The sequence below is a fragment of the Lynx canadensis genome, chromosome A3 (assembly GCF_007474595.2).
Source record: "Lynx canadensis isolate LIC74 chromosome A3, mLynCan4.pri.v2, whole genome shotgun sequence".
Classification (NCBI taxonomy): Eukaryota; Metazoa; Chordata; class Mammalia; order Carnivora; family Felidae; genus Lynx; species Lynx canadensis.
The window spans coordinates 22,003,357-22,027,157 of record NC_044305.1 but is presented as its reverse complement, the minus strand read 5'-3'; the positions used below and the strand labels follow the sequence as shown (position 1 = coordinate 22,027,157).

General features: G+C 41.2%; 1 protein-coding gene across 1 annotated transcript in view; it reads right to left on the bottom strand.

Annotated features, from left to right (window-relative positions):
- The window catches only part of MROH8 (maestro heat like repeat family member 8), a 30,805-nt gene that overhangs the window by 2,769 nt on the left and 4,235 nt on the right, over positions 1-23,801 (bottom strand). Inside the window, exons 3-6 of the mRNA XM_032592573.1 lie at positions 22,594-22,739; positions 17,779-17,901; positions 3,916-4,011; positions 2,102-2,206 (exon numbers count right to left, since the gene is read on the bottom strand). Of these exons, the coding sequence (XP_032448464.1) occupies positions 2,102-2,206; positions 3,916-4,011; positions 17,779-17,901; positions 22,594-22,739 (470 nt within the window). The remainder of the gene's footprint in view (positions 1-2,101; positions 2,207-3,915; positions 4,012-17,778; positions 17,902-22,593; positions 22,740-23,801) is intronic.

Here is a 23,801-nt window from a genome sequence, read left to right as displayed (position 1 = left end):
TATTCTGTGTTAGGCACTGGGGATGCTGTAGTGAATAAGACAAGCATAATCACTGATGGAATTTACATTCTCTAAGAGAGAAAAAGATAGTAAATCAATAAAGAAACAATCAAACAAGATAATCTCTGATCTTAAGAAGCCCTAAGAAGGAAAGAGAGTGATAAGACAGAGCATAAGTATATATCTATTTGTAAGCAAAGGCCTTTTTGAGGTGGAAACATTTGAACTAAGCACTAAAGAATGAGAAGGAGTTAGCTACGTGAAGAGTTGGGGAAAGTCATTCCAAGCAGAGGGAAGTAGTAAGTGCAAAGGCCATGAGGCAGGAAGGACTTTATACGGTAAGGAAGATAATGGAGGCCAGTGTGGCCAAAGTAAGTCAGCGAATGCAAGGGGACAGGTAGGAGTTGGATTGTATAAGACCTTGTATTCTAGGAACAGCTGGAAATCACTGGATCAAAAGAGTGACATGGGTTTCAAGATAATAACTCTGGCTACATGTAGATAACTAGAAGGAACTAAAGTGGAAGCCCCCAATCCATCACATTCATGCAGCAAATGTTTTCAGAAGGAATAAATACAATTGTTATGTCTGGATGACAATAACTCAATAAAGTTGGTTTAAGAAAAGCTGTGGACCTTCCTCAGGAAACTCTAGAAGACTCCACTGCACAAAATTCTGCCTATAGCTTCCTGGATGTTCACAGACTCCGATGGCACCTATATTTAGCAACCTTGTATTGCCACTTCTCCCTAGGAAGAAAACACTAAGGATGATCTCCAGGGCCTATAGAAAGATTATATATAAGAGATCATTTGAAACTCTTCTTAAAAATTTTTTTAATGTTTTATTTATTTTTGAGACAAACAGAGACAGGATGCGAGCAGGGGAGGGGCAGAGACAGGGGGAGGCACAGAATCCGAAGCAGGCTCCAGGTTCTGAGCTGTCAGCACAGAGCCTGATGTGGGGCTTGAACCCATGAACCGTGAGATCAAGACCTGAGCTGAAGTCAGATGCTCAGCCAACTGAGCCACCCAGGTGTCCCTGAAACTCTTCTTTAGTCTGCAGCCAAAATTAGAGGTTGAAGCATGTAGAAAGAAGACCAACGTGATGACAGAATAGTAGGGTAGTCAGTGATGGCTGCATTGACCCGAGAGAAAAAAGGAAGTAGCATAGTTTGAGGGACTGAACTTACTTCAGTAAGGAGGTGGAAAGCTTGGATTTATTTCCAATATGAGAAATAAAAAAGTTAATGGAATGCTGTCCTTTTAATAAGCATGGCTGTTAGAATATTTATACCAAAGACAAAATCTCTACGAAAAAAATCTAGCATTAGGACCTAGCATTCCTCACTAACTTCTCTTCCAATTAGATTGGAGAAATGATGGCTGGAGACAGAAGCTCTAGTGCCTGGAAGATCTACTAGGAAAGAGCAAAAAGATTCACAGATTAAAAAAGGAAGAGATCCCGGAAAGAGGATCTTAGTTTTGATGAACTCTTTTCAGGAGTTATGGGAAAGCATTCAGAACTGAGAAGTGAGTGAGTGAAAGAGACAAATGAGAGGATTTAAAAAGAGGTGCCACAGAACCTTCTTCTGTAGGATGCTGGGAGATATTTAGGGGCTCCTGAGTAGCTCAGTCAGTTAAGTGTCTGACTCTGATTTCGGCTCAGGTCATGGGACTGAGCCCTGCATCGGCTCAGTGCTGGGCATGAAGGCTTCTTAAGATTCTGCCACTTCCCCCACCCTCAAAAAAGTTGATTTACTTACATTTGCTGTTTGACTTTATTAATTCAAATATGACACTGCACAGAGTCTAGGCCACTGTTACATTTATTTACTCACTTAGTCAAAAATATTTGCTATGTTATTATGTTCTAGCTCTTGTGTTAAGCAACAGGGATGCAAAATTAATAAACGTGGTACCTGGCCTCAAACCGCTCAAATTTTAGAGGGGGCAGATACGTGAATAATGCTAAGTGCTATGGTATTATACATGGAGCACCAAGAAGTCATCAGTTTGGGAAGTCATACATAGGAGGGGAAATAGGCAGTAGTAGGGTGGCTATGGATCCTTCTTCCTGTGTGACTGAAGGGCTGCTTACCTTCAAGCTGAGATGTCTGGATGAGCACTTTAGAACTTGAGCCATGCTGACTGTGGCCCGTTCCCGCTCATGGTCTTTGGTTGATTGTAACCAGGGGTCCATTTGCTGTGAAAAAATAGAGGGAGACTAAATGGTTTACCAGAATGATTTGGGATAACATCTTTATTCTGTTTAGAAGAAAATATGGAGAGAGAATTTCTACATGTCACCACTGTATCTGAAAAGGTCTTCCTAAATGATCAGTTAGGGTTGCAAATGAAAGTGGTGCAAAGGCAAACAAGGCATAAAGACCTGGGATCAGATGGGCTGGCTTCTACAGAGGCTTATTTTCTAGACTTATTTTTCCCTTCATCCCACTTTCTTCCATTATTTATCCTATTCTCCTGTGTTTCTAGCCTTCTGAAATCTCTTCGGAAGGAAAAGAAAATCAAGGCTGTGGTATTAAGGAACTCTGAGGATGAGAAATTGCATCTGCTTGTAACAGTCAGGGAAGGATTCCCAGAGAAGAAAACATTCATAATTAGGAACTTCATAAAGGTTACATTTCATGGCCCCATGTGGCAAAAAAAAAAAAAAAAAAGTGGCATTTTAGGTAGAAGAAACAGCTTGGATAAAGCTGCCAACATAGGAAAGTACAAGGCACAACTGGATAAAGGAGAGAAAGCCAATATGGCTGGAGTGCTGATTTACAAATATAAGAGGAAGGAGAAATAAGGTGAAGGTCAGTTGTGGCAAAGATAAATGTCCATCTGCACTTAGGCACAGATGATTCCTAATGGCTTCAAGGGCTATTCCTTTCTGGGATATCTGCATTTTAATAAGGGGCAAGAGGAGTAGATGCTTGAACTGCAGTGAATGCATTCCAATGAGCAAATTCCTAATGATGGAATGGCATACGCTGGAATGGGTACAGGTGAGGACAGGGCGTTATCAATGACCTTGAATCCTGCCTGGTAGGCACCTATTTACTCATTCATGAGGCTCACTCTGTTCTCTGGTCACTGACTGAAACATTGCTATGGTAGTAAGCAATAGTAATTTAAGGAATAATTATAGCAACCTTTTTTTTTTTTTTAAAATTTTTTTTTTCAATGTTTATTTTCATTTTTGGGACAGAGAGAGACAGAGCATGAATGGGGGAGGGGCAGAGAGAGAGGGAGACACAGAATCGGAAACAGGCTCCAGGCTCTGAGCCATCAGCCCAGAGCCCGACGCGGGGCTCGAACTCACGGACCGCGAGATCGTGACCTGGCTGAAGTCGGCCGCTTAACTGACTGCGCCACCCAGGCGCCCCTATAGCAACCTTTTAAATCACATATTGAAGGCCATTTATTCAATACTCACTGTAATTACTATTTCAATTTAAAAGTAATGAGACTCTGGGAAGGCTCATTTCTGCTGAATTTATAACCACTGAATGGCACAGAGTCAGAATTTGAATCCAAGTCTGACTAAACACTGATAGCTGATACTCTTTTTAATTTTTTTTTATGTTTGTTTATTTTGAGAGTGGCGGGGCGGGGGGGTGAACACAAGCAGGGGAGGGGCAGAAAGGGAGCAAGAGAGAATCCCAAGCAAGCTCCATGCTGTCAGCACAGAGCCCAATGCAAGGCTTAATCAAACAAACTGTGAGATCGTGACCTGAGCCGATATCAAGAGTCGGATGCTTAACCGACTGAGTCACCCAGGCGCCCCAATAGCTGATACTCTTAACTATTATGCTATCTCTTAAAACTTAATCCTTTCACATTTTTGTCTTCCACTTTCACCAGTTAATAAAAATAGTTTCCCCTTCTCTCTGATATCCTATTTACCTTAAAAATGGTGTCGAGATTTTCCAAATGTGGGTCTTTTACTACCAAACTCTGGAGCATCTCAGAGAATGCCTGAAGTGTCTGCCTGTAGAGAGACTGAAAAGGCATAGGATCAGTGATGTCCCCCCTCACACCCCCGCCATGAAGTTCCCCAACACTATACTTTTTTTGCTTCTATATAGAATTTTACTTTTCTTTTTCTTTCCAAGTTTTTATTTCAATTCCTGTTAGTTAACAGAGTTTAATATTAGTTTCAGGTGTAAATTTAGTGATTCCTCACTTCCATACAACACCCAGTGCTCACCCCAACAAGTGCCCTGCTTAATGCCCATCACCCATCTAGCCCAGCCCCCTCTCTGCCAGTAACACTGTTTCTTCTCTATAGTTAAGAATCTGTTTCTTGGGGGGCCTGGGTGGCTCATTTGGTTGGGCATCCAACTCTTGACTTCAGGCCATGATCTCACGGTTCATGAGTTCAAGCCTTACATTGGGCTCTGTGCTGACAGCATGGAGCCTGCTTGGGATTCTCTCTCTCCCTCTCTCTGTCCCTCCCCAGCTTGCATTCTCTTTCTTAAAAATAAATATAAACACTTATTATTTTTTTAAAAAGCTGGTTTCTTGGTTTTCATCTCTTTTCCTTCCCTCCCATGTTCGTTTGTTTTGTTCCTTAAATTCCACATATGAGTGAAATCATATGGTATTTGTTTTTCTCTGACTTATTTCACTTAGCATAATTCTAACTCCATCCACATCTTTGTAAATGGCAAGATTTCATTCTTTTTTATGGCTGAGTAATATTCCATTGTGGGGTGTGTGTGTGTGTGTGTGTGTGTGTGTGTGTAGACACACCAAATCTTCTTTATCCATCTGTCAGTCTGTGAACATTTGGGCTCCTTCCATAATTTGGCTATTGGTGATAGTGCTGCTATAAACATCAGGGTGTATGTATCCCTTTGAAACTCTATTTTTGTATCCTTTGGGTAAATACCTAGAAGTGCAATTGCTGGATCATAGGTCTATTTTTTTTTAATGTTTTTATTTTTAAGCAATCTCTTTACCCAACATGGGGCTTGAGATCAAGAGTCACATGCTCTTCCAACTGAGCCAGCCAGGTGCCCTGTAGGGTAGTTTTATTTTTAACTTCTTAAGGAGCCTTCATACTGTTTTCCAGAATGGCTGCACCCATTTGCATTCCCATCAACTACAATGTACACTTTTAAGGCTCCATTATCTTTGAGGAAAGGCACAGAACCAATGTAAAAGTACTGGTAGGCAGTTTGTGAGCTGAGGTGAAATAATATATTCACTTTATTTATTTTCTTTTTTTATTATTTTTTTTACATCACGTCATAGTTAACATATAGTGTAATAATGATTTCAGGAATAGAATTTAGTTATTCATCACTAAACACTCAGTGCTCATCCCAACAAGTGCCCTCCTTAATGCCCCTCACCCCTTTAGCCCTTTCCCCTACCCAACACCCGGCCAGCAGCCCTCAGTTTGTTCTCTATATTTAAAAGTCTCTTATGGTTTGTCTCCCTCTGTGTTTTTATATTATTTTTGCTCCCCTTCCCTCATGTTCATCTGTTTTGTATCTTAAATTCCACATGAGTGAAGTCATATGATATCTGTCTTTCTCTGACTTATTTCGCTTAGCATAATACATTCTAGTTCCATCCACGTTATTGCAAATGGCAAGATTTCATTATTTAAAATTTTTTTAACATTTATTTATTTTTGAGAGACAGAGAGAGACAGAGAACAGCAGGGGAGGGGCAGAGAGAGAGGAAGACACAGAATCCGAAGCAGGCCCCAGGCTCGGAGCTTCCAGCACAGAGCCTGACATGGTACTCGAACCCACGAACCATGAAATCATGACCTGAGCCGAAGTTGGCACTTAACCAACTGAGCCACCCAGGCACCCCAAGATTTCATTCTTTTTGATTGCCGAGTAACATTCCACTGTGTGTGCGTGTGTATACAATGCATATTATATATACATATATATATATATGTACGTGTATATATATATATATATACACACACAGACACACCTGTATATTTATATATAAAATGTATGATATATATATGTATATATATATATATATATATATATATATATACACACACACACACACACACACACCACATCTTCTTTATCCATTCATCAGTCAATGGACATTTGGGGTCTTTCCATACTTTGGCTATTGTCGATAGTGCTGCTATAAACATTGGGGTGCATGTGCCCCTTCAAATCAGCACTCCTGTAAACTTTGGATAAATATCTAGTAGTGCAATTGCTGGGTTGTAGGGTAGTTCTCTATTTTTAATTTTTTGAGGAGCCTCCATACTGTTTTCCAGAGTGGCTGCACCAGTTTGCATTCCCACAGCAGTGCAAAAGGGTTCCTCTTTCTCCACATCCTCGCCAACATCTATTGTTGCCTGAGTTAATTTTAGACATTCTGACAGGTGTGAGGTGGTATCTCACTGTGGTTTTGATTTGTATTTCCCTGATAATGAGTGATGTTGAGCATTTTTTCATGTGTCTGTTAGTCATCTGGATGTCTTCCTTGGAAAACATGTCTTTTGCCCATTTCTTCACTGGAGTATTTGTTTTTGGGATGTTGATTTTGATAAGTTCTTTATAGATTTTGGATACTAATCCTTTATCTGATATGTTATTTGCAAATATCTTCTCCCATTCCATCTGTTGCCTTTTAGTTTTGCTGATTGTTTCCTTCGCTGTGCAGAAGCTTTTTATCTTGATAAGGTCCCAATAGTTTTGTTTTGTTTCCCTTGCATCTAGAGACATGTCAAGTAAGACATTGCTTTGGCCGAGGTCAAAGAGGTTGCTGCCTATTTTTTCTCCTCTAGGATTTTGATGGCTTCCTGTCTTACATTTAGGTCTTTCATCCATTTTGAGTTTATTTTTGTGTATGGTGTAAGAAAGTGGCCCAGGTTCATTCTTTTGCATGTTGCTGTCCAGTTTTCCCAACACCATTTGCTGGAGAGACTGTCTTTTTTCCATTGGATATTCTTTCCTGCTTTGTCACAGATCAATCGGCCATAAGTTTGTAGGTCCATTCTGGGTTCTCTATTCTGTTCCATTGATTTATGTGTCTGTTTTTGTGCTAGTACCATACTGTCTTGATGATTACAGCTTTTTAATACAGTTTGAAGTCTGGAATTGTGATGCCTCCGGCTTTGGTTTTCCTTTTCAGGATCACTTTGGCTATTCAGGGTCTTTTCTGGTTCCATACAAATTTTAGGATTCTTTGTTCTGGCTCTGTAAAGAATGCTGGTGTTATTTTGATAGCGATTGCATTGAATATGTAGATTGCTTTGGGTAGTATCAACATTTTAACAATATTTTTTTCTTCCAATCCATGAGCATGGAATGTTTATCCATTTTTTTGTGTCTTCTTCAATTTCTTTCATAAGCTTTCTATAGTTTTCAGTGTATAGATTTTTCACCTCTTTGGTTAGGTTTATTCCTATGTATTTTATGGGTTTTGGTGCAATTGTAAATGGGATCAATTCCTTGATTTCTCTTTCTGCTGCTTCATTATTGGTGTATAGAAATGCAACCGACTTCTGTACATTGATTTTATATTCTGCGACGTTGCTGAATTCATGGATTAGTTCTAGCAGGTTTTTGGTGAAATCTTTTGGGATTTCCACACAGAGTATCATGTTGTCTGCAAAGAGTGAAAGTTTGACTTCCTCCTTGCCAATTTGGATGCCTTTTATCTCTTTATGTTGTCTGATTGCTGAGGCTAGGACTTCCAATATATGTTGAATAACAGTGCTGAGACTGGACATCCTTGTCATGTTCCTGACCTTAGGGGAAAGCTCTCAGTTTTTCCCCATTGAAGATAATATTAGCAGTCGGTCTTTCATATATGGCTTTCATGATCTTGAGGTATGATCCTTATATCATATATAGGATCCATATATCCTTTTCTTGAGGGTTTTTTTTTTTTTATCAAAAAGGACACTGTATTTTGTCAAATTCTTTCTCTGCATCTATGACAGGATCAGGTGGTTCTTATCCTTTTTTTAAATTAATATAAGGTATCATATTGATTGATTTGCAGATTTTGAACCAGCCCTGCATCCCAGGGATAAATGTCACTTGATCATGGTGAAATATTCTTTTAATGTATTATTAGATAGTATCTTGTTGAGAATTTATGCATCCATTTTCATCAGAGAAATTGGTCTGTAGTTCTCCTTTTTATTGGGGTCTTTGGTTTTGGAATCAAGGTAATGCTGGCCTCATAAAATGAGTTTGGAAGTTTTCTTTCCATCTCTATTCTTTGGAATAGCTTCAAAAGAATAGGTGTTAACTCTTCTTTAAATGTTTGGTAGAATTCCTCTGGAAAGCCATCCAACCCTGGACTTTTGTTTGTTGGGAGATTTTTTATTACTGATACAATTTCCTTACTGGTTATGGGTCTGTTCAAATTTTCTATTTCTTCCTGTTTGTTTTGGTAATTTATATGTTTCTAGGAATTAGTCCATTTCTTCCAGATTGCCCATTTATTGGCATATAATTTCTCATAAAATTATCTTATTATTGTTTATATTTCTTCAGTGTTGGTTGTGATCTCTCTTCTTTCATTTGTGATTTTATTTATTTGGGTCCTTTCCTTTTTCTTTTTGATCAATCTGGCTAGGGGTTTATCAACTTTGTTAATTCTTTCAAAGAACCAGCTCCTGGTTTCATTGATCTGTTCTACTGTTTTTTTTTGATTTTGGTATCATTGATTTCTGCTCTGATCTTTATTATTTCCCATCTTCTGCTGGTTTGGGGCTTTCTTTGCTGTTCTTTTTCTAGCTCTTTAAGGTTAGGTTCTGTATTTGAGACCTTTATTCCTTCTTTAGGAATGCCTGGATTGCTATATACTTCTCTCTTATGACTGCCTTCTGCATCCCAGAGGTTTTGGGCTCTCGTGTTTTCATTTTCATTGGGTTCCATGTACTTTCTAATTTCCTCTTTAATTTCTTGGTTAACCCATTCATTCTTTAGTAGGATATTCTTTAATCTCCAAGTATTTATGGTCTTTCCAAATTTTTCTTGTGGTTGATTTCAAGTTTCACAGCATTGGGGTCTCGAAATATGCAAGGTATGATCTCGATCTTTTTGTACTTGTTGAGGGCTGATTTGTGTCCCAGTATGTGATCTATTCTGGAGAATGTTCCATGTACAATATATTAATTTTAAATAGACATTTCAGCCTTATTGGGAACACAGTTAACCGATTCTAACTACAGTTGGGAAATTAGGGTCATCAAAATAGTTTTAAAGTGTGACTTGTGACTTTTTCTGACATCTTGCATTTTTTTTAAAGTGATCTCTACTCCAAACATGGGGCTTGAACTCATGACCCTGAGATCAAGAGTCCCCTGCTCTACAGACTGAGCCAGCCAGGTGCTCCTTCTTTCTGACATCTTGAAACAAAGGGGACTTAAGTCCCCTTTGGCAACTGCTTTACCAACCAGTTTACTAGCTGCAGATGAAAATCAAGGCCTTTGCATTTTTTTCCCCTCTCTGCCTGAAAGCTTCCCCTTCAGAGATATTCATACCATCTTTTCAACAGTCCCTTCATCAGGAAGACTTTCCCTAACCACCTACGTAAAAAAGCCCCTGTGCCTCCCAATCACACTACTCTTTATCCTCCTCTTTCCCTGTTTTATTTTTTTCATAGCACTTTACTACCACCAGATATGATATTTATCAGTGGTTTGTGTCTCTGCACTGGGATGTAAGCTCCCCAGATTAGAGAGTGTAGTGTTGTATTTCTGTTGCCTCTCATGATACTTAGCACATGATAATCCTAAATATCTGCCAAGTATATGGACCATTCCCACCTACTTCAAAGTCAAAAGCCAAGAGAAAAAGAAAGAAAGAAAGAAAGAAAGAAAGAAAGAAAGAAAGAAAGAAAGAAAGGAAGAAAGGAAGGAAGAAGACAAAGAGGAAAAAAAAGCTATTTAATTTAACTCCCTATTTTATTCACCAGATTTGGCTTAAATGATTTTTGGCTGGTTCCAAAAAATCAAATGCACTATCAAAGGCCATGATCAGCTGATGCTGTGGATGGCATGTTATTAAAGCAAAGCATGAGTTACTACCTCTGTGTTGTAGGATCCACTTGGCACGATTTCCTCCAGCTGGGTAAGAGTCTTTACAGGGGGCAGAGTGATTATACTTTTTGTGAGAAGACTGAAAAAGTCAGCTCGATCTTCAGAGCCAAGTAGCAAATGGACATCTTGGTAACTAAAAAAAGACAGTTTGGGAGTAGTGAGCTGGGAAGAATCTGATTTGACATTGATAAGCAGGGATCAAAGTAACCCAAGAGGAAAGGGTGGACCAATTGGTGTATCATTCTGATGGAAGAGACAAATGGCGTGCTTGTTAGCCTGTTTAGACAAATCTCATAAAAGGCTAGAGGAAGAGTTTCAGGGCTCAGAGGCTCCATCCTTCTCCCCTCTCCCTCCCCGCCTTCCCAAGAGGTTACTGGAGTGACATCCTTCCAGGGTTTTTCCAGTTCAACCATGGAGAAAAGCCTGCTACAGTCTCACATAGTAAACCACAACTTGCCAAAGGGTGTTCTGCTGAACATTTGTTAGTTTGGAGAATGGTGGGTTGGGCCAAGTTCAAAAATACTTTTCAACTACAGGGGTGAGTGAGTGGCTCAGTTGGTTGACTCCTGATTTCAGCTCAGGTCATAATACCAGGGTCGTGGGATCAAGTCCTGCATCAGGCTCTGTGCTGAGTGTGGAGCATGCTTAAGATTCTCTCTCTTTCCCTCTACCCCCTCCCCTGCTTGTGCTCTCTCCAGATATATAAAAAATAAATACGAAAAAAACTTTACAGGATTTCTTGGGATGGTTAATAAGTTAGTATGCCATACAAATCTCCAAGAAAGACAAACAGCAGGCCCTTCCAAATTTCTTGGACTATGGAACTGTACTGTCATGAAACATAAATGAGAGTAACTTTCCAATGAATATACTTTGGACAAAACTGAACTCCAAAGAGGTTCCAATAAGGTCTTTCAGATATGGACGGTAGCATATATGAAATCAAATTTCTTACACACACACACAAAACATGGATTTGGCTTCCCCTTCCCTATATAAACTGTTTGCAAAAGTTCAAAATATGGAACATGTCAGTTGGCTCTGGTATTGACCCTGAATGAAAAACTGGGGCATGTGTAGTGGGCGGGGGCAGATGGGTATCACCTGAGGTCAGCAATGGTGACAAAGACCTCCTGGTGCACAGGGCTGAAGAGAGAATGCAGAAGCTCCTCTTCTACCAGCATCTGCAATGAGAGGGAAAGAACTTTAAAGAGTCAAGAATGTGCCAAGTCCTTGGACCAGATGATCAGAGATGTAGATGGCCTTCAAGAACAACAGCAGGAACTTCATCGGGCCCTGCTCCTTTGTTCCACAGGACTGGCAGCAGGACAGTGGCCAGGCTAGAAGATTATTCTCTGGAGCCAGAGCCTGAGGCCTGGCTCTGCGTCTTACTAGCCATTTGAGCTGACACAGGTTATTTAACCTCCTGTATCTCAGTTTCCTCATCTGTAAAATGAGGTGGTAACAGTACTATTTGCCATCACAGGGTGGTTGTGGATACTAAAGGAGCTAGTTCATAATACTTAGTAGCCCTTGATAACTGTTAGTGTCTGTTATTCGTCATTTTTATTACTTGTGATTATTTCCAGCTGAGGCATCTGAACCCCTGTTTCTACTAAACAGCACTCTGCTATAGTGCCTAATATTATTATGTTGGCTGTCCTAGAAAAGGACTAGCTTTCCAAAGTCCACATTGGCAGAGGGAAAGCTGCCTTGCTTTGTTGGAAATAAACTCTGCAGAGTGACAGAGAAGAAAAAACAGAGATGTTAGGAGCTAGACAGCAGCTGGGTTTGGGCACTGGCTCTGCCACCCACTCCTTGTGGGACCCTGAATGTATTAACTTCCTTGGGCCTGACTTTCCTTATCTGTATAGAGATTCGTCTCAGGAGCTGATATAAATAGCAAATGTAAATGGTTGTACTGGAAGCCTTGTTGGATTGTCTAGCCAGACTCTTTGGAAACTGGGTCATAGGAATGGGTACCTCACAGCCATGTTTCTGCTAAGTCGTCCTGTCCCACTAACCCCAGCTTATCCAGACAGGAGTGCACACTAAGGTCAATTAGATTCTTTGTCTCAGCACTCTGGAATTGAGACCACGAGCTTCAATCTCAGTGTAGCTGGCCTATTAAGAGGAGAAAATTTTAAATTTGGGAACACTGTGCCCTATGAACAGGGTAACAGAGAGGGAAAATTTTGGGAAGAGAGGGGAGGGGGTGAGACAGAGAGAAATGAAAATGTATGCAAAGGAGCAAAGATAAGACATGGAGAGAAAGTTCTGAGTATGTGAACTCTGGGAACACTCAGTTCTCAGAACTAAGAACAAATCTCCCCTTTTGTGTTTCAGCTGCCTCGAGTGGATGTCTCTTACCTGCCACCAAAAAGCCTCACCGGGAACTTAGAATAGTGTCCAGGAGGCAGTGCTCAATAAATATTACTGTGTTCTCTTTCTTGCCCCTTCCCAACTTTTCTCTTTCTCTTCTCACTTTCCAACGCTGGTCAGATTTTGCTGGTGGCCTGACGCTCTTCCTTATTTCCTCAAGGAGTTCACTTAATTTTATGGCTTTATAGTCTAGAAGGGACAAAGCATAAGACTCTGCCTTCAGCCCCCCCAGGGCTCTCCTTGCCCACATCTAGTTATCTCAAGGGCATCACCACTAAGATCACTGCTATGACCTGAAAACTTGGTGTTAAAAAGTGAGTTCATTATCTTTCCCCTCAAAGGACACACCTTCCCAGCATTCCATTGTTATCAATGGTGCTCTTTCCCAGGGCTCATAAAAGACATGATTTCTTCTTCTGCTTTATTCATTTCCCACATCCAATCAATCATGATGATAGCCGCTGCCTGCTCTGCACAATATCTGATTCTCCACTCCTGCAGCCACACTCCTCACACTGGATGAAGGCAGCGCCTCTTAACTAAACCACCAGGCCTACAATCAGTTGGGTATGAAAGTCTTATTATTTGTTCACAATTATGCTAACCACTATAGGGAATTCAGAAGTGAGAGGCTATTTTTTGTTTGTAAAGTATTTGTGTAGTAGAAACTTCTTGGGTGACTATCCAGAGCACAGCAATCATTCTTTCTCTGGGAACTGCCTCCAATACACAGACAGGGATGCCCAGAAATCATGTCATTACTATATGATGCTGCCCCCAAACATACCTAATTGATGAAGGAGTGGAGAACAGACCCAGTCCGAGCCAATTGGATTCCCTCTCCCAGAATCTGGAATTTTAATTTTTTTAATGTTTATTTATTTTTCAGAGAGAAAGAGAGGGGGGGGGGAGTGCAAGCTGGGGAGGGGCAGAGAGAGAGGGAAACACAGAATCTGAAGCAGGCTCCAGGCTCTGGGCAATCAGCACAGAGCCCGATGTGGGGCTTGAACCCATGAAATGCAAGATTATGACCTGAGCCGAAGTCAGACACTGAACCCAAGACTGAGCCACCCAAGCGCCCCCCAGAATCTGGAATTTGAGAATGACAGACACAGATTGAGAGCTGCTAGAGGTTTGAGTCATAGTCACTGGAGAGCAACCCCTGCCTTTGAGACCCCAGGAGTTGTCCTGGAACATGCTCTTCTGGAGGCTTGATTGTTAAACCTCTTCCTCAGATTCTAAGAGAGATATCCCAGCATGCTGTTTTTGTTTTTTCTTTTAACTTAAGTGAGCCAGAGTTGATTTGTATTGCTTTCTCCAACAAGAATCTTAACAAGTCTTAACAAAATGACAGAGTTTGTCTCAAAGGCCTTAATGAAAGCCAGACAGATATTACTGTCTCCATTTTTCAGGTGGAGCTAGAGGTTCAGAGAAGCTAAATGATTTGTCTAAGATCACATGGGTTGTGCTTGACAGAACTGGAACTAGAATTATGTCTTCTAATTCCTAAAATAGCTCTCTTTCCTCTCCACCATTCTGTTTCAGGGAGCTCAAACTCTCACTGGCACAAATGGACAGTCTTTTCATATTAGTTCAGTCTACTATGAACTGCCCATCCTCTGAAATCCTTCAGCATTTATTACCCATACAACTGAACAGTCTTCTGGCACATCATTCTCATCCATTGCCTGCCTTGCTGCTCAAGTAAATACAGTGCCTGTTCAATACTAAGTGTACCTTTATTTACCAAACAACAAAATAGTAGCTGGGTTTTGTGGAGGACCCCAGGTACAGAATTAGGGTAGAGTCCCTAGCAGGCAGAGGAGAAGTAAGAGGCACTAAGGACGGGTCTGCCTCTATTAAAATTCCAGTAGAGTAGGTCTTAGTGCCTGTGTCTGCTGTTGGCCACCAACAGCATCTAAAAAGCACCCCCACTGCTATTCTGCTTATTTCTAGAACCCTGGCCTGGACAGAGCTATGTAGTAATTTGCCAGTCAAAGCCCCTACCCACTGGTCCCTTCTGTCTACCCTATCCATCACATCCTTCAAGCTTAATCAGAAGATCTATCTGGATTAATTTCACATCAATCTTATAATTTTTTTATTTATTTATTAAATTTTTTTTTTTAATTTTTATTTTTTTGAGAGACAGAGTGCAAGTGGGAGGGGCAGAGAGAGAGGGAGACACAGAATCCGAAGCAGGCTCCAGGCTCTGAGCTGTCAGCACAGAGCCTGATGTAGGGCTTGAACTCGTGAACTGTGAGATCATGACCTGAGCCGAAGTCGAGTGCTTAACCAACTAGCCACCCAGAGGCCCAATCTTATCATTTCTTTACTCTACATCCCAGTTGCCATTGCATTTTTTCTTTTCTATTAAAGTTCTCAACAGAATTTTTACAGCTTTTTTGACTTTGAGATAATAGACATACAATAAACAATACATATTTAAGTGTATAGTTTGATGATTTTGACTTATGTGTACATCCATGAAACACCATCACCACAATCAAGATAATAAACATATGGGGGCGTATGGGTGGCCCAGTCGGTTAAGCATCCAACTCTTAACTTTGGCTCAGGTCATGATCTCACGGCTTGTGAGTCTGAGCCCCCCATCAGGCCCTGCACTGACGGCACAGAGCCTGCTTGGGATTCTGTCTCCCTCTCTCTCTGCCCCTCCCGGGCTTGCTCTCTCTCTCTCTCAAAATAATAAAAATAAACCAAAAAAAAGAAGACAATGAACATATGGATCACTCCCTAAAGTTTTTTGTGTTACTTTGTAACTTCTCACTCCTGTTTCTCCCCACTCTACTCCTATTTTCAGGTAACCACTGATCTGATGTCACCTTACATAAGTTTGCATTTTCTAGAATTTTATATAAATGGAATCATATGACATAGATCTTCTTTTTCTGGCTTCTTTCACACAGCATGATTATTTTGAGATTCATTCAAGTTGTAGCATGTATCAATAGTTTGTTCCTTTTTATTGCTGGATAGCATTCCATTGTAAGGATATACCATAATGTGTGTATCCATTCATCTGTTGATGGACATTTGTTTCCAGGGTTTAGCTATTATGAATTGAACTTCTATGAACATTTGTGTACATGTTTTTGTTTGGGCACGTGCTTCGTTTTACCTAGGAGTGGAACTGCCGGGCCATATGGTCAGTATTTAATGTTCTAGTGGGTGTATAGTTGAATCTCACTGCGGTTTTAATTTGCTTTTCCTTAATCACAGTGAGGGAACGTCTTTTCATGTGCTTATTTATAAATCTTCTTTCATGGAGTATCATAATAGATCTTTTCCCCCATCCTTTCCATATTCTGTTCATAGCTTCTTTGGTTCTTTTTTTTTTTTTTTTTTTTTAATTTTTTTTTCAACGTTTATTTATTTTTGGGACAGAGAGAGACAGAGCATGAACGGGGGAGGGGCAGAGAGAGAGGGAGACACAGAATCGGAAACAGGCTCCAGGCTCCGAGCCATCAGCCCAGAGCCTGACGCGGGGCTCGAACTCCCGGACTGCGAGATCGTGACCTGGCTGAAGTCGGACGCTTAACCGACTGCGCCACCCAGGCGCCCCTTCTTTGGTTCTTTTTATTTAAATACTGAGGAGGCATGCATTGGCATGGGTCATGAGAAGACTGGCAAATGCCTTACGATTCTTCTTTATAATGGATTTCCCCTCCCTGTAGGTTACTCAGCAGAAGTGCCTCTCCTCTTAGGTACCTCTCTTCTTGGTTTTTGGGAGCTGTACTCTTTTATTCCCTGCACATGGACTTTCAGGGAATTTGTAGACTTGTCCAGTGATGCAATGATCCATGCAATTCTCTCATGGACACCAACTACCTTTAATTCTAGGTTATACCCCTTCTTAGCTCAAATTTTGGTTGATACCTGACAGTGGGTATTTTACTACTGGCAGGACAGATCTAGATGCACGGGATGGGGAAATTCAGTGTACTTTTGCTGTTTGTGACTTGCATTTGTGGATCTTCTGAGCTGGCTGGTCGAAAATGTGGCAACCCACTGCTGCCCATTCTTGCAGAAGTGAGATTCTGGAATTGTGACATTTTTTTTGAGTCCTGTGGCTGCCTATCACCCTCTTTCTGTGGAGTGAAGCTGAGTAGGAAACTGTATTCATTCTTAAATCTGCATTAATATCATTTTACTCTTCTTGATGTATTAGTTGGAATAGTTCTCAACCTATTTATGAAGTGTGGTCCCTTCCAAATGGACTGTAAACTCTTGGAGGGCAAAGATGAATACTTCCAGGAAATTTGTATACTTCATTAAAGTACCACAGTGTTCTAAATACAGAAGACCCTTGATAACTGTCTACTGCTTAACAAACCTGTTATCTGGTTAGCCTTCAATTCTGAAAACTAATCATCAGTCTAATTAGCCTTATAGATTTGTGGGTTGGAAAAAAAAAACTACTCATTTTCCTGGAGTGTGTGAGAAATCTCAGATTCAGAATTTTAGGCTTCAGAGAAACTGAAGGGGATATTTCATAGATGAGAAAAGTAAAGCAGCAAAAAGTTAAACACTTGCTTAAGTGCATCACCTCCTTTGTAAAGCCCTTCTGGATCTTTTGACATGGAATTGACCATTCACTAACTCCTCCATACTCATACTATACTTTTTAAAACTTTTGTCACAGTCCCCAAGACACCGGATTACACCTTGCTTGGCTTTAGGAACAGGACTCATGTCTTATCTTTGTAGCCTCAATTCCCGGACACTGCCTGGAATTATGAGGCACTCAATAAGTCGATAAATGAATGTGGCTGAGTGTGGCTGGAGTTAAGTACAAATACAACAGTAAAATGAATACAACCATGTTTCTCAAATGTAAAATATGTGTTAGGTATCATGCTACATGACTTACATTTATTTCTTATTTGGTACTCTCAATAGCTCTGTGAAGTATACAGCTATTCTTATTTTATAGATGAGGAAACTGAGGTGCTGAGAAGTTAAATAGCTTCCCAAAGGTCACACAGCTAGAAAGAGGCAGAGCTGGCACTTGAACTTAGGCATCTGATTATAGAGTTTGCCTCACAACTATAGCGTGATTAATGAGAATGCAGTGTTGTCCTTTCTGAGAATTTTAAATGTTGTTCCTCTCCTTTCTACTCATCTTTTAGTTGGTTTTCAAGGGTAATTATATTTGTGGATATTCCTGAGTATTTCTCCTCCATGCACAGATATTGATATGAAAGAGGCCAAGGGATTTGATAATGTATACAAAGCCACTAAAACATTTGTTAGTCAAGTCACTGATTCTGTGTGGTCCTGATAATTTGTGATAAGGTCACAATACTTACATTTAGGATATGCACAATGTCCTCAATGTGGCTGTGGATGAATGCTCCTACGGTTTCATCATAAGGTAAAGCTCGGCTGAGAGAAGACAAAGATCTTAGGAATGTCAGCTTCTCAAGTTCACTCTGAATTTGTGGAAAAATGACAAAAACACAATTACATATTATAATCTCATTTGATAATTGTAGAGGGCTTTTAAAAAATGTTTATTTATTTATTTTGAGAAACAGGGAGAGCACATGTGGGAGGGGCAGAGAGAGAGGGAAAGAGAGAATCTCAAACAGGCTCTGCAGGGGCGCCTGGGTGGCGCAGTCGGTTAGGCGTCCGACTTCAGCCAGGTCACGATCTCGCAGTCCGGGAGTTCGAGCCCCGCGTCGGGCTCTGGGCTGATGGCTCGGAGCCTGGAGCCTGTTTCCGATTCTGTGTCTCCCTCTCTCTCTGCCCCTCCCCCGTTCATGCTCTGTCTCTCTCTGTCCCAAAAATAAATAAACGTTGAAAAAAAAAAAAAAAAAAAAAAAAAAAACAGGCTCTGCATCATCAGTGTGGGGCTTGATGCAGGGCTCAAACTCACGAACCACGAGATTATGACCTGAGCAGAAATCAAGAATTAGATGCTTAACTAACTGAGCCACCCAGGCACCCCTGTAGAGGGCGTTGGGGAAGTTTCCTGTAATGTTTCAAACATCTGACATCTCATTAATTCTAGCATCAGTCTTTTATTATAAGTAATGAATAAATTACAGGGGAATGAAATTCCTCATCTGCTGGTCCTGCTTGGGCTTACGATTTAGTTTTCCCTCTCAGCTAGATTAAATGCTAAATTACTAACTGCTCCATGATGGCTCTCCCCACCTTTAGTCTTTGCTTCCCCACCTACCCACCCTGTCTGTATACTGATTAACTGATTAAACTTTCTAAATGTGACCTTTGGGGCGCCTGGGTGGCGCAGTCGGTTAAGCGTCCGACTTCAGCCAGGTCACGATCTCGCGGTCCGTGAGTTCGAGCCCCGCGTCGGGCTCTGGGCTGATGGCTCAGAGCCTGGAGCCTGTTTCCGATTCTGTGTCTCCCTCTCTCTCTGCCCCTCCCCCGTTCATGCTCTGTCTCTCTCTGTCCCAAAAATAAAATAAACGTTGAAAAAAAAAATTAAAAAAAAAAAATAAAATAAATGTGACCTTTGATGCTGTTACTTCCAGGTCTCGCTCTCTCTTTTTTTTAGTTTTTATTTGAGAGAGAGAGAGAGAGAGAGACCATGAGCTGGGGAGAGGGACAGAGGGGGAAAGGGGGAGAGAGAGAGAGAGAGACAGAGAGAGAGAGAGAGAGAGAGAGAGAGAGAGAGAGAGAATCTTAAGCAGGCTCCAGGCTCAGCATGCAGCCCGATGTGGGGCTCAAACCCATGACGCAGGATCATGACCTGAGTCTATATTAAGAGTCAGACACTCAAACAACTAAGCCACTCAGGTGCCCCACTTCTAGCTCTCTTCATGCCATTAAAGATTATTTTGAGACTTTAAGGGTTCCTATTAAAATGCAAGATCTTGGGAGCCTGGGTGGCTCAGTAGGTTGAGCCTTCAACTCTTTTTTTTTTTTTTTTTTTTTTTTAATATTTGAGAGAGAGAGAGACAGAGCACAAGCTGGAGAGGGGCAGAGAGATGGAGACAGAATCTGAAGCAGGCTGCAGGCTCCAAGTTGTAAGCTGTCAGTATAGAGCCTGACGTGGGGCTCGAACTCACAAGCAGTGAGATCATGACCTGAGCCAAAGTCAGACGCTTAAGGGACTGAGCCACCCAGGCACCCCGAGCCTTCAATTCTTGATATTGGCACAGGTCATGATCTCACTGTCCATGAGACAGACCCTAAATGGGGCTCTGTGCTGACAGCGAGGAGGCTGCTTGGGATTCTCTCTCTCTCTGCCCCTCCACACCCCCTGACCCCCTGCTTCCACATGCATGCGTGCTCTCTATCTCTCTCAAAAGAAGTAAATATTTTTAAAAAACAAGTCATTATTTGAAGAATAAAAATCTTTTGTATTATTCTTTTTCTGATTGTAAAAATAGTATCTATCACAGAAACCTTGGAAAATAAAGTATAAAGAAGATAGTAAAAGATACCAATAATTTCACAATCTTGAGAGAATTTCTTCTAATCTTTCTCTACTGGGCTAGAGACAGTATAAACTGGTATAAGCTCTCTGGACAGCGAGTAGCAATACATACAGCCAGAAGCTGACTTCATGGCCTAATTCTTTCTCATCTAGATTAGTACAACAATCCAACACTGAGTTTCCCTGCTCCAGTTTGCTCCCCTCCAATCTATTTCCCTAGCCATCACCAGATTCATCTTTATTAAGTGCAAATTTGACCAGGTAACTCCCTATCAAGTATCTTTCAGTAGAACCTATGGAGGTCAAGGCTCTCCCAGTGTGACCCCAGCTAACCTCTTCAAATTCATCTCTTGCCTTGCCCTGCAGCATTCTGAACTTTAGACAAATGAATTTTTATGCTGCCCTTTCTTGGTTCTGGGTCTTTGCACCTTCTGAATTCTCTACACTTCTTTTTGTTTACTGACTAAAATCTATATATCCTTTAAGACTTGGAAAATGCATTTCCTCCTGAAGCAGCATTAGGCTAAGAGTATCCATAAACCTCATGTGTATGTTGCTATCATGGTATTTATGATACTCTGACAAAACTATCTTCTTATTCATCTATTTTCCTGCCTGGTTGTGGGTTCAGATCAAGGCAGGGAATGGATTTTCTTTTTTTTTCAATTCACTGCAGCAATGCAATCCCTATATTAATTACAAAGAAATGCTTTATATAAAGCTCTGCTGCCATGAAGTGTAAAGAACAGTTTAAGTCAAAAGTGAAGACCAACAGGGGTGCCTGAGTGGCTCTGTCGGTTTAGTGTCTGACTTTAGCTCAGGTCATGATCTTACTGTTTGTGAGTTCAAGCCCTGCATCGGGCTCTGTGCCAACAGCTCAGAGCCTGGAGCCTGCTTTGTCTCCCTCCCTCTCTCTTTCTCTCTCAAAAATAAATAAACATTAAAAAAAAAAGTGAAGACCAACATTCTGGCTTTAAAAAATTTTTTTTAAATGTTATTTATTTTTGAGAGAGAGAGAGAGATAGAGAGAGAGAGAGAGATGGAGTGTGAGCAGAGGAGGGGCAGAGAGAGAGAGGGAGACACAGCATCCAAAGCAGGCTCCAGGCTCTGAGTGGTCAGCACAGAGCCTGATGTGGGGCTTGAACCCACAAACCGTGAGATCATGACCTGAGCCGAAGTCAGACACTTAACCGACTGAGCCACCCAGGGGCCCCTAAAAAATTTTTAATTAGCATTATACATAAAGGAAATGTAAAGCTTGAATAATTTTTACAAACCAAAACATCTGCATATATATATTCAAAGAAAATGAAATCTGGATCTCAAAGAGACCTCTGCACTCCCAGGTTCACCACAGCATTATTCACAACAGCCAAGATACGGAAACAACCTAAGTGTCTGTTGACAAATGACAGACACCTTCGATACTGTCACTTAAACATACCAGGCTTCTCTCAGTTCATAAAACATGCTCTTCTCCTTTCTGCCTCAAGGTTGTTAAACATACCATGTCCTGGGGCGCCTGGGTGGCGCAGTCGGTTAAGCGTCCGACTTCAGCCAGGTCACGATCTCGCGGCCCGTGAGTTCGAGCCCCGCGTCGGGCTCTGGGCTGATGGCTCAGAGCCTGGAGCCTGTTTCCGGTTCTGTGTCTCCCTCTCTCTCTCTGCCCCTCCCCCGTTCATGCTCTGTCTCTCTCTGTCCCAAAAATAAATAAACGTTGAAAAAAAAAAAAAACATACCATGTCCTATTTCTGGAATACTTCCTCCAATTCTAACTTCTCCTACTGTCTCCTAGTCATTCCTCGGATCTGAGCTCAAGGTGTCCTTCCTCAGAAATGCCCAAGGTTGGGGCGCCTGGGTGGCTCAGTAGGTTAAGCGTCCGACTTCAGCTCAGGTCATAATCTTGAGGTCTGTGGGTTCGAGCCCCACGTCAGGCTCTGTGCTGACAGCTCGGAGCCTGGAGCCTGTTTCAGATTCTGTGTCTCCCTCTTCCTCTGACCCTCCCCTGTTCATGCTCTCTCTCTGTCTCAAAAGTAAATAAATGTTAAAAAAAAATTAAAAAAAAAGAAATGCCCAAGGTTAAGATAAATTCTTCTGTTATGTGCTCTCACAGAATAAACTAATGAATGAATGTTTTGCCTGAACAACAGAATACTGTGCTAAGTAGGAAAATACAGATCTATAGCTATTGACCTAGAAAACTTTTTTCCTCCCACCATCTCTGATGTGAGAGGGGGGCTCTGAGAGAGAGGGGGAGACACAGAATCTGAAGCAGGCTCCAGGCTCTGAGGTGTCAGCACAGAGCCTGACACGGGGCTTGAACCCATGAACCGCAAGATCATGACCCAAGCCAAAGGTGGATGCTTAACCAATTGAACCACCCAGGCATGCCTAATTACATGCATTTATATGTGTTGAAGAAAAAGACTGAAAATAAATACACTGAAACGTTAACATTAGTTATCTTAGGAGAGTGGGATTTGTAAAGACTTTTATTTTTATTTTCTTCCTTTAATAGGAATTTTATAGTTTTTATAAACAAGTATAAATACAATTTATAAATGTATATATGTATATTATCAAAATATAATCATAAATAAGTTTTATAGTCTAGAATATCAGTTATATTTGCATGTTAACAAAACAATAAATGTTTAAAATATTTGTTAAAATGGAGGAATAAGTTGGATAACTAGGTAAGACTGCTTGCACATACCTGTTGGTCACCATTAAAAAACTCCTGGATGGACTGGATCAGCCTCTCAACAATGGGCTCACTGAGGGGGCCTTGTTGGGTCAGGTGTCTGAAGCTATCTGTGAGCGATTCCTGAGGGAGTCCAGCGATGTCAGAGATGTCCGAGTCTAATACCAAAACGAACACAGCAGGTGATGCCTCCATACTACGTAAAGTTATACAGTCTAGTGGGGAGAGCCACTGGACATCAGGTTAGGCATGTCCTGGTCTCACCTTTACTATCTGCTCTGCAACCTTGACTAAGTCCCTTCTGCTCTCTGAGTCTCAATTTTCTCAATTACAAATTCAACATTCTTTAAGGGCCTCCTAAGCTACAAAAACCTTTAAGTGTGAGCTATGACAGAGTGGTTAAGAGCACGGACTTTATATCTCAGTTTGAGACTAATTTGAATCCTGGCTCTACTACTTATTAGTTGCATGATCTTTATCAAGTTAGTTTGCCTCTTGGAACCTTAGTTTCCTCACCTGTAAGACAGGGTTATTATGAGGATTAAGTGAGGTAATAAATACAAAAGACTTATCTCAGTATGTGGCCTCCAATAAGCATTTGAATAGTAGATTTTATTATTAAAAAGTCTATGACTCTGGGGTGCCTGGGTGGCTCAGTCGGCTAAGCATCTGACTTCGGCTCAGGTCATGATCTCGCAGTCTGTGAGTCTGAGCCCTGCATTGGGCTCTGTGCTGGCAGCTCAGAGCCTCGAGCCTACTTTGGATTCTGTGTCTCCCTCTCTTCTCTCTCTGCCCCTCCCCTGCTCATGCTCTGTCTCTCTCTCTCAAATATAAACATTAAAAAAAAAGTCTATGACTCTGTAGTGACAAGAGCTTAAAATATAGTAGCAGCCCCTTGTTGATCTCTCCCTACTGGACCAGGTTGCAGTAATTCTCTGAAGTCTCTCCTTCCAGACCTGGGATACACTTTGATTAAGAGCACAGGCTATGGAGTAGGTCTGCCTAGGCTTGGATCCTTGCTCTGCCTCTTTCTAGCATTCTGACCTTGTGTGATCTTACTTTCTCCGGACATATTTCTTCATTTCCAAAATGGGGATGATAATAGAGCCTACCTCATTTGGTTGATACAGAGCTAGCACCAAGGAAGTGTTGGTAAATATTATTCCTTTGCTGAGTGACAATTATGGTGGCATCCTTTCTCTCTTCGTATTGCTTTGCAT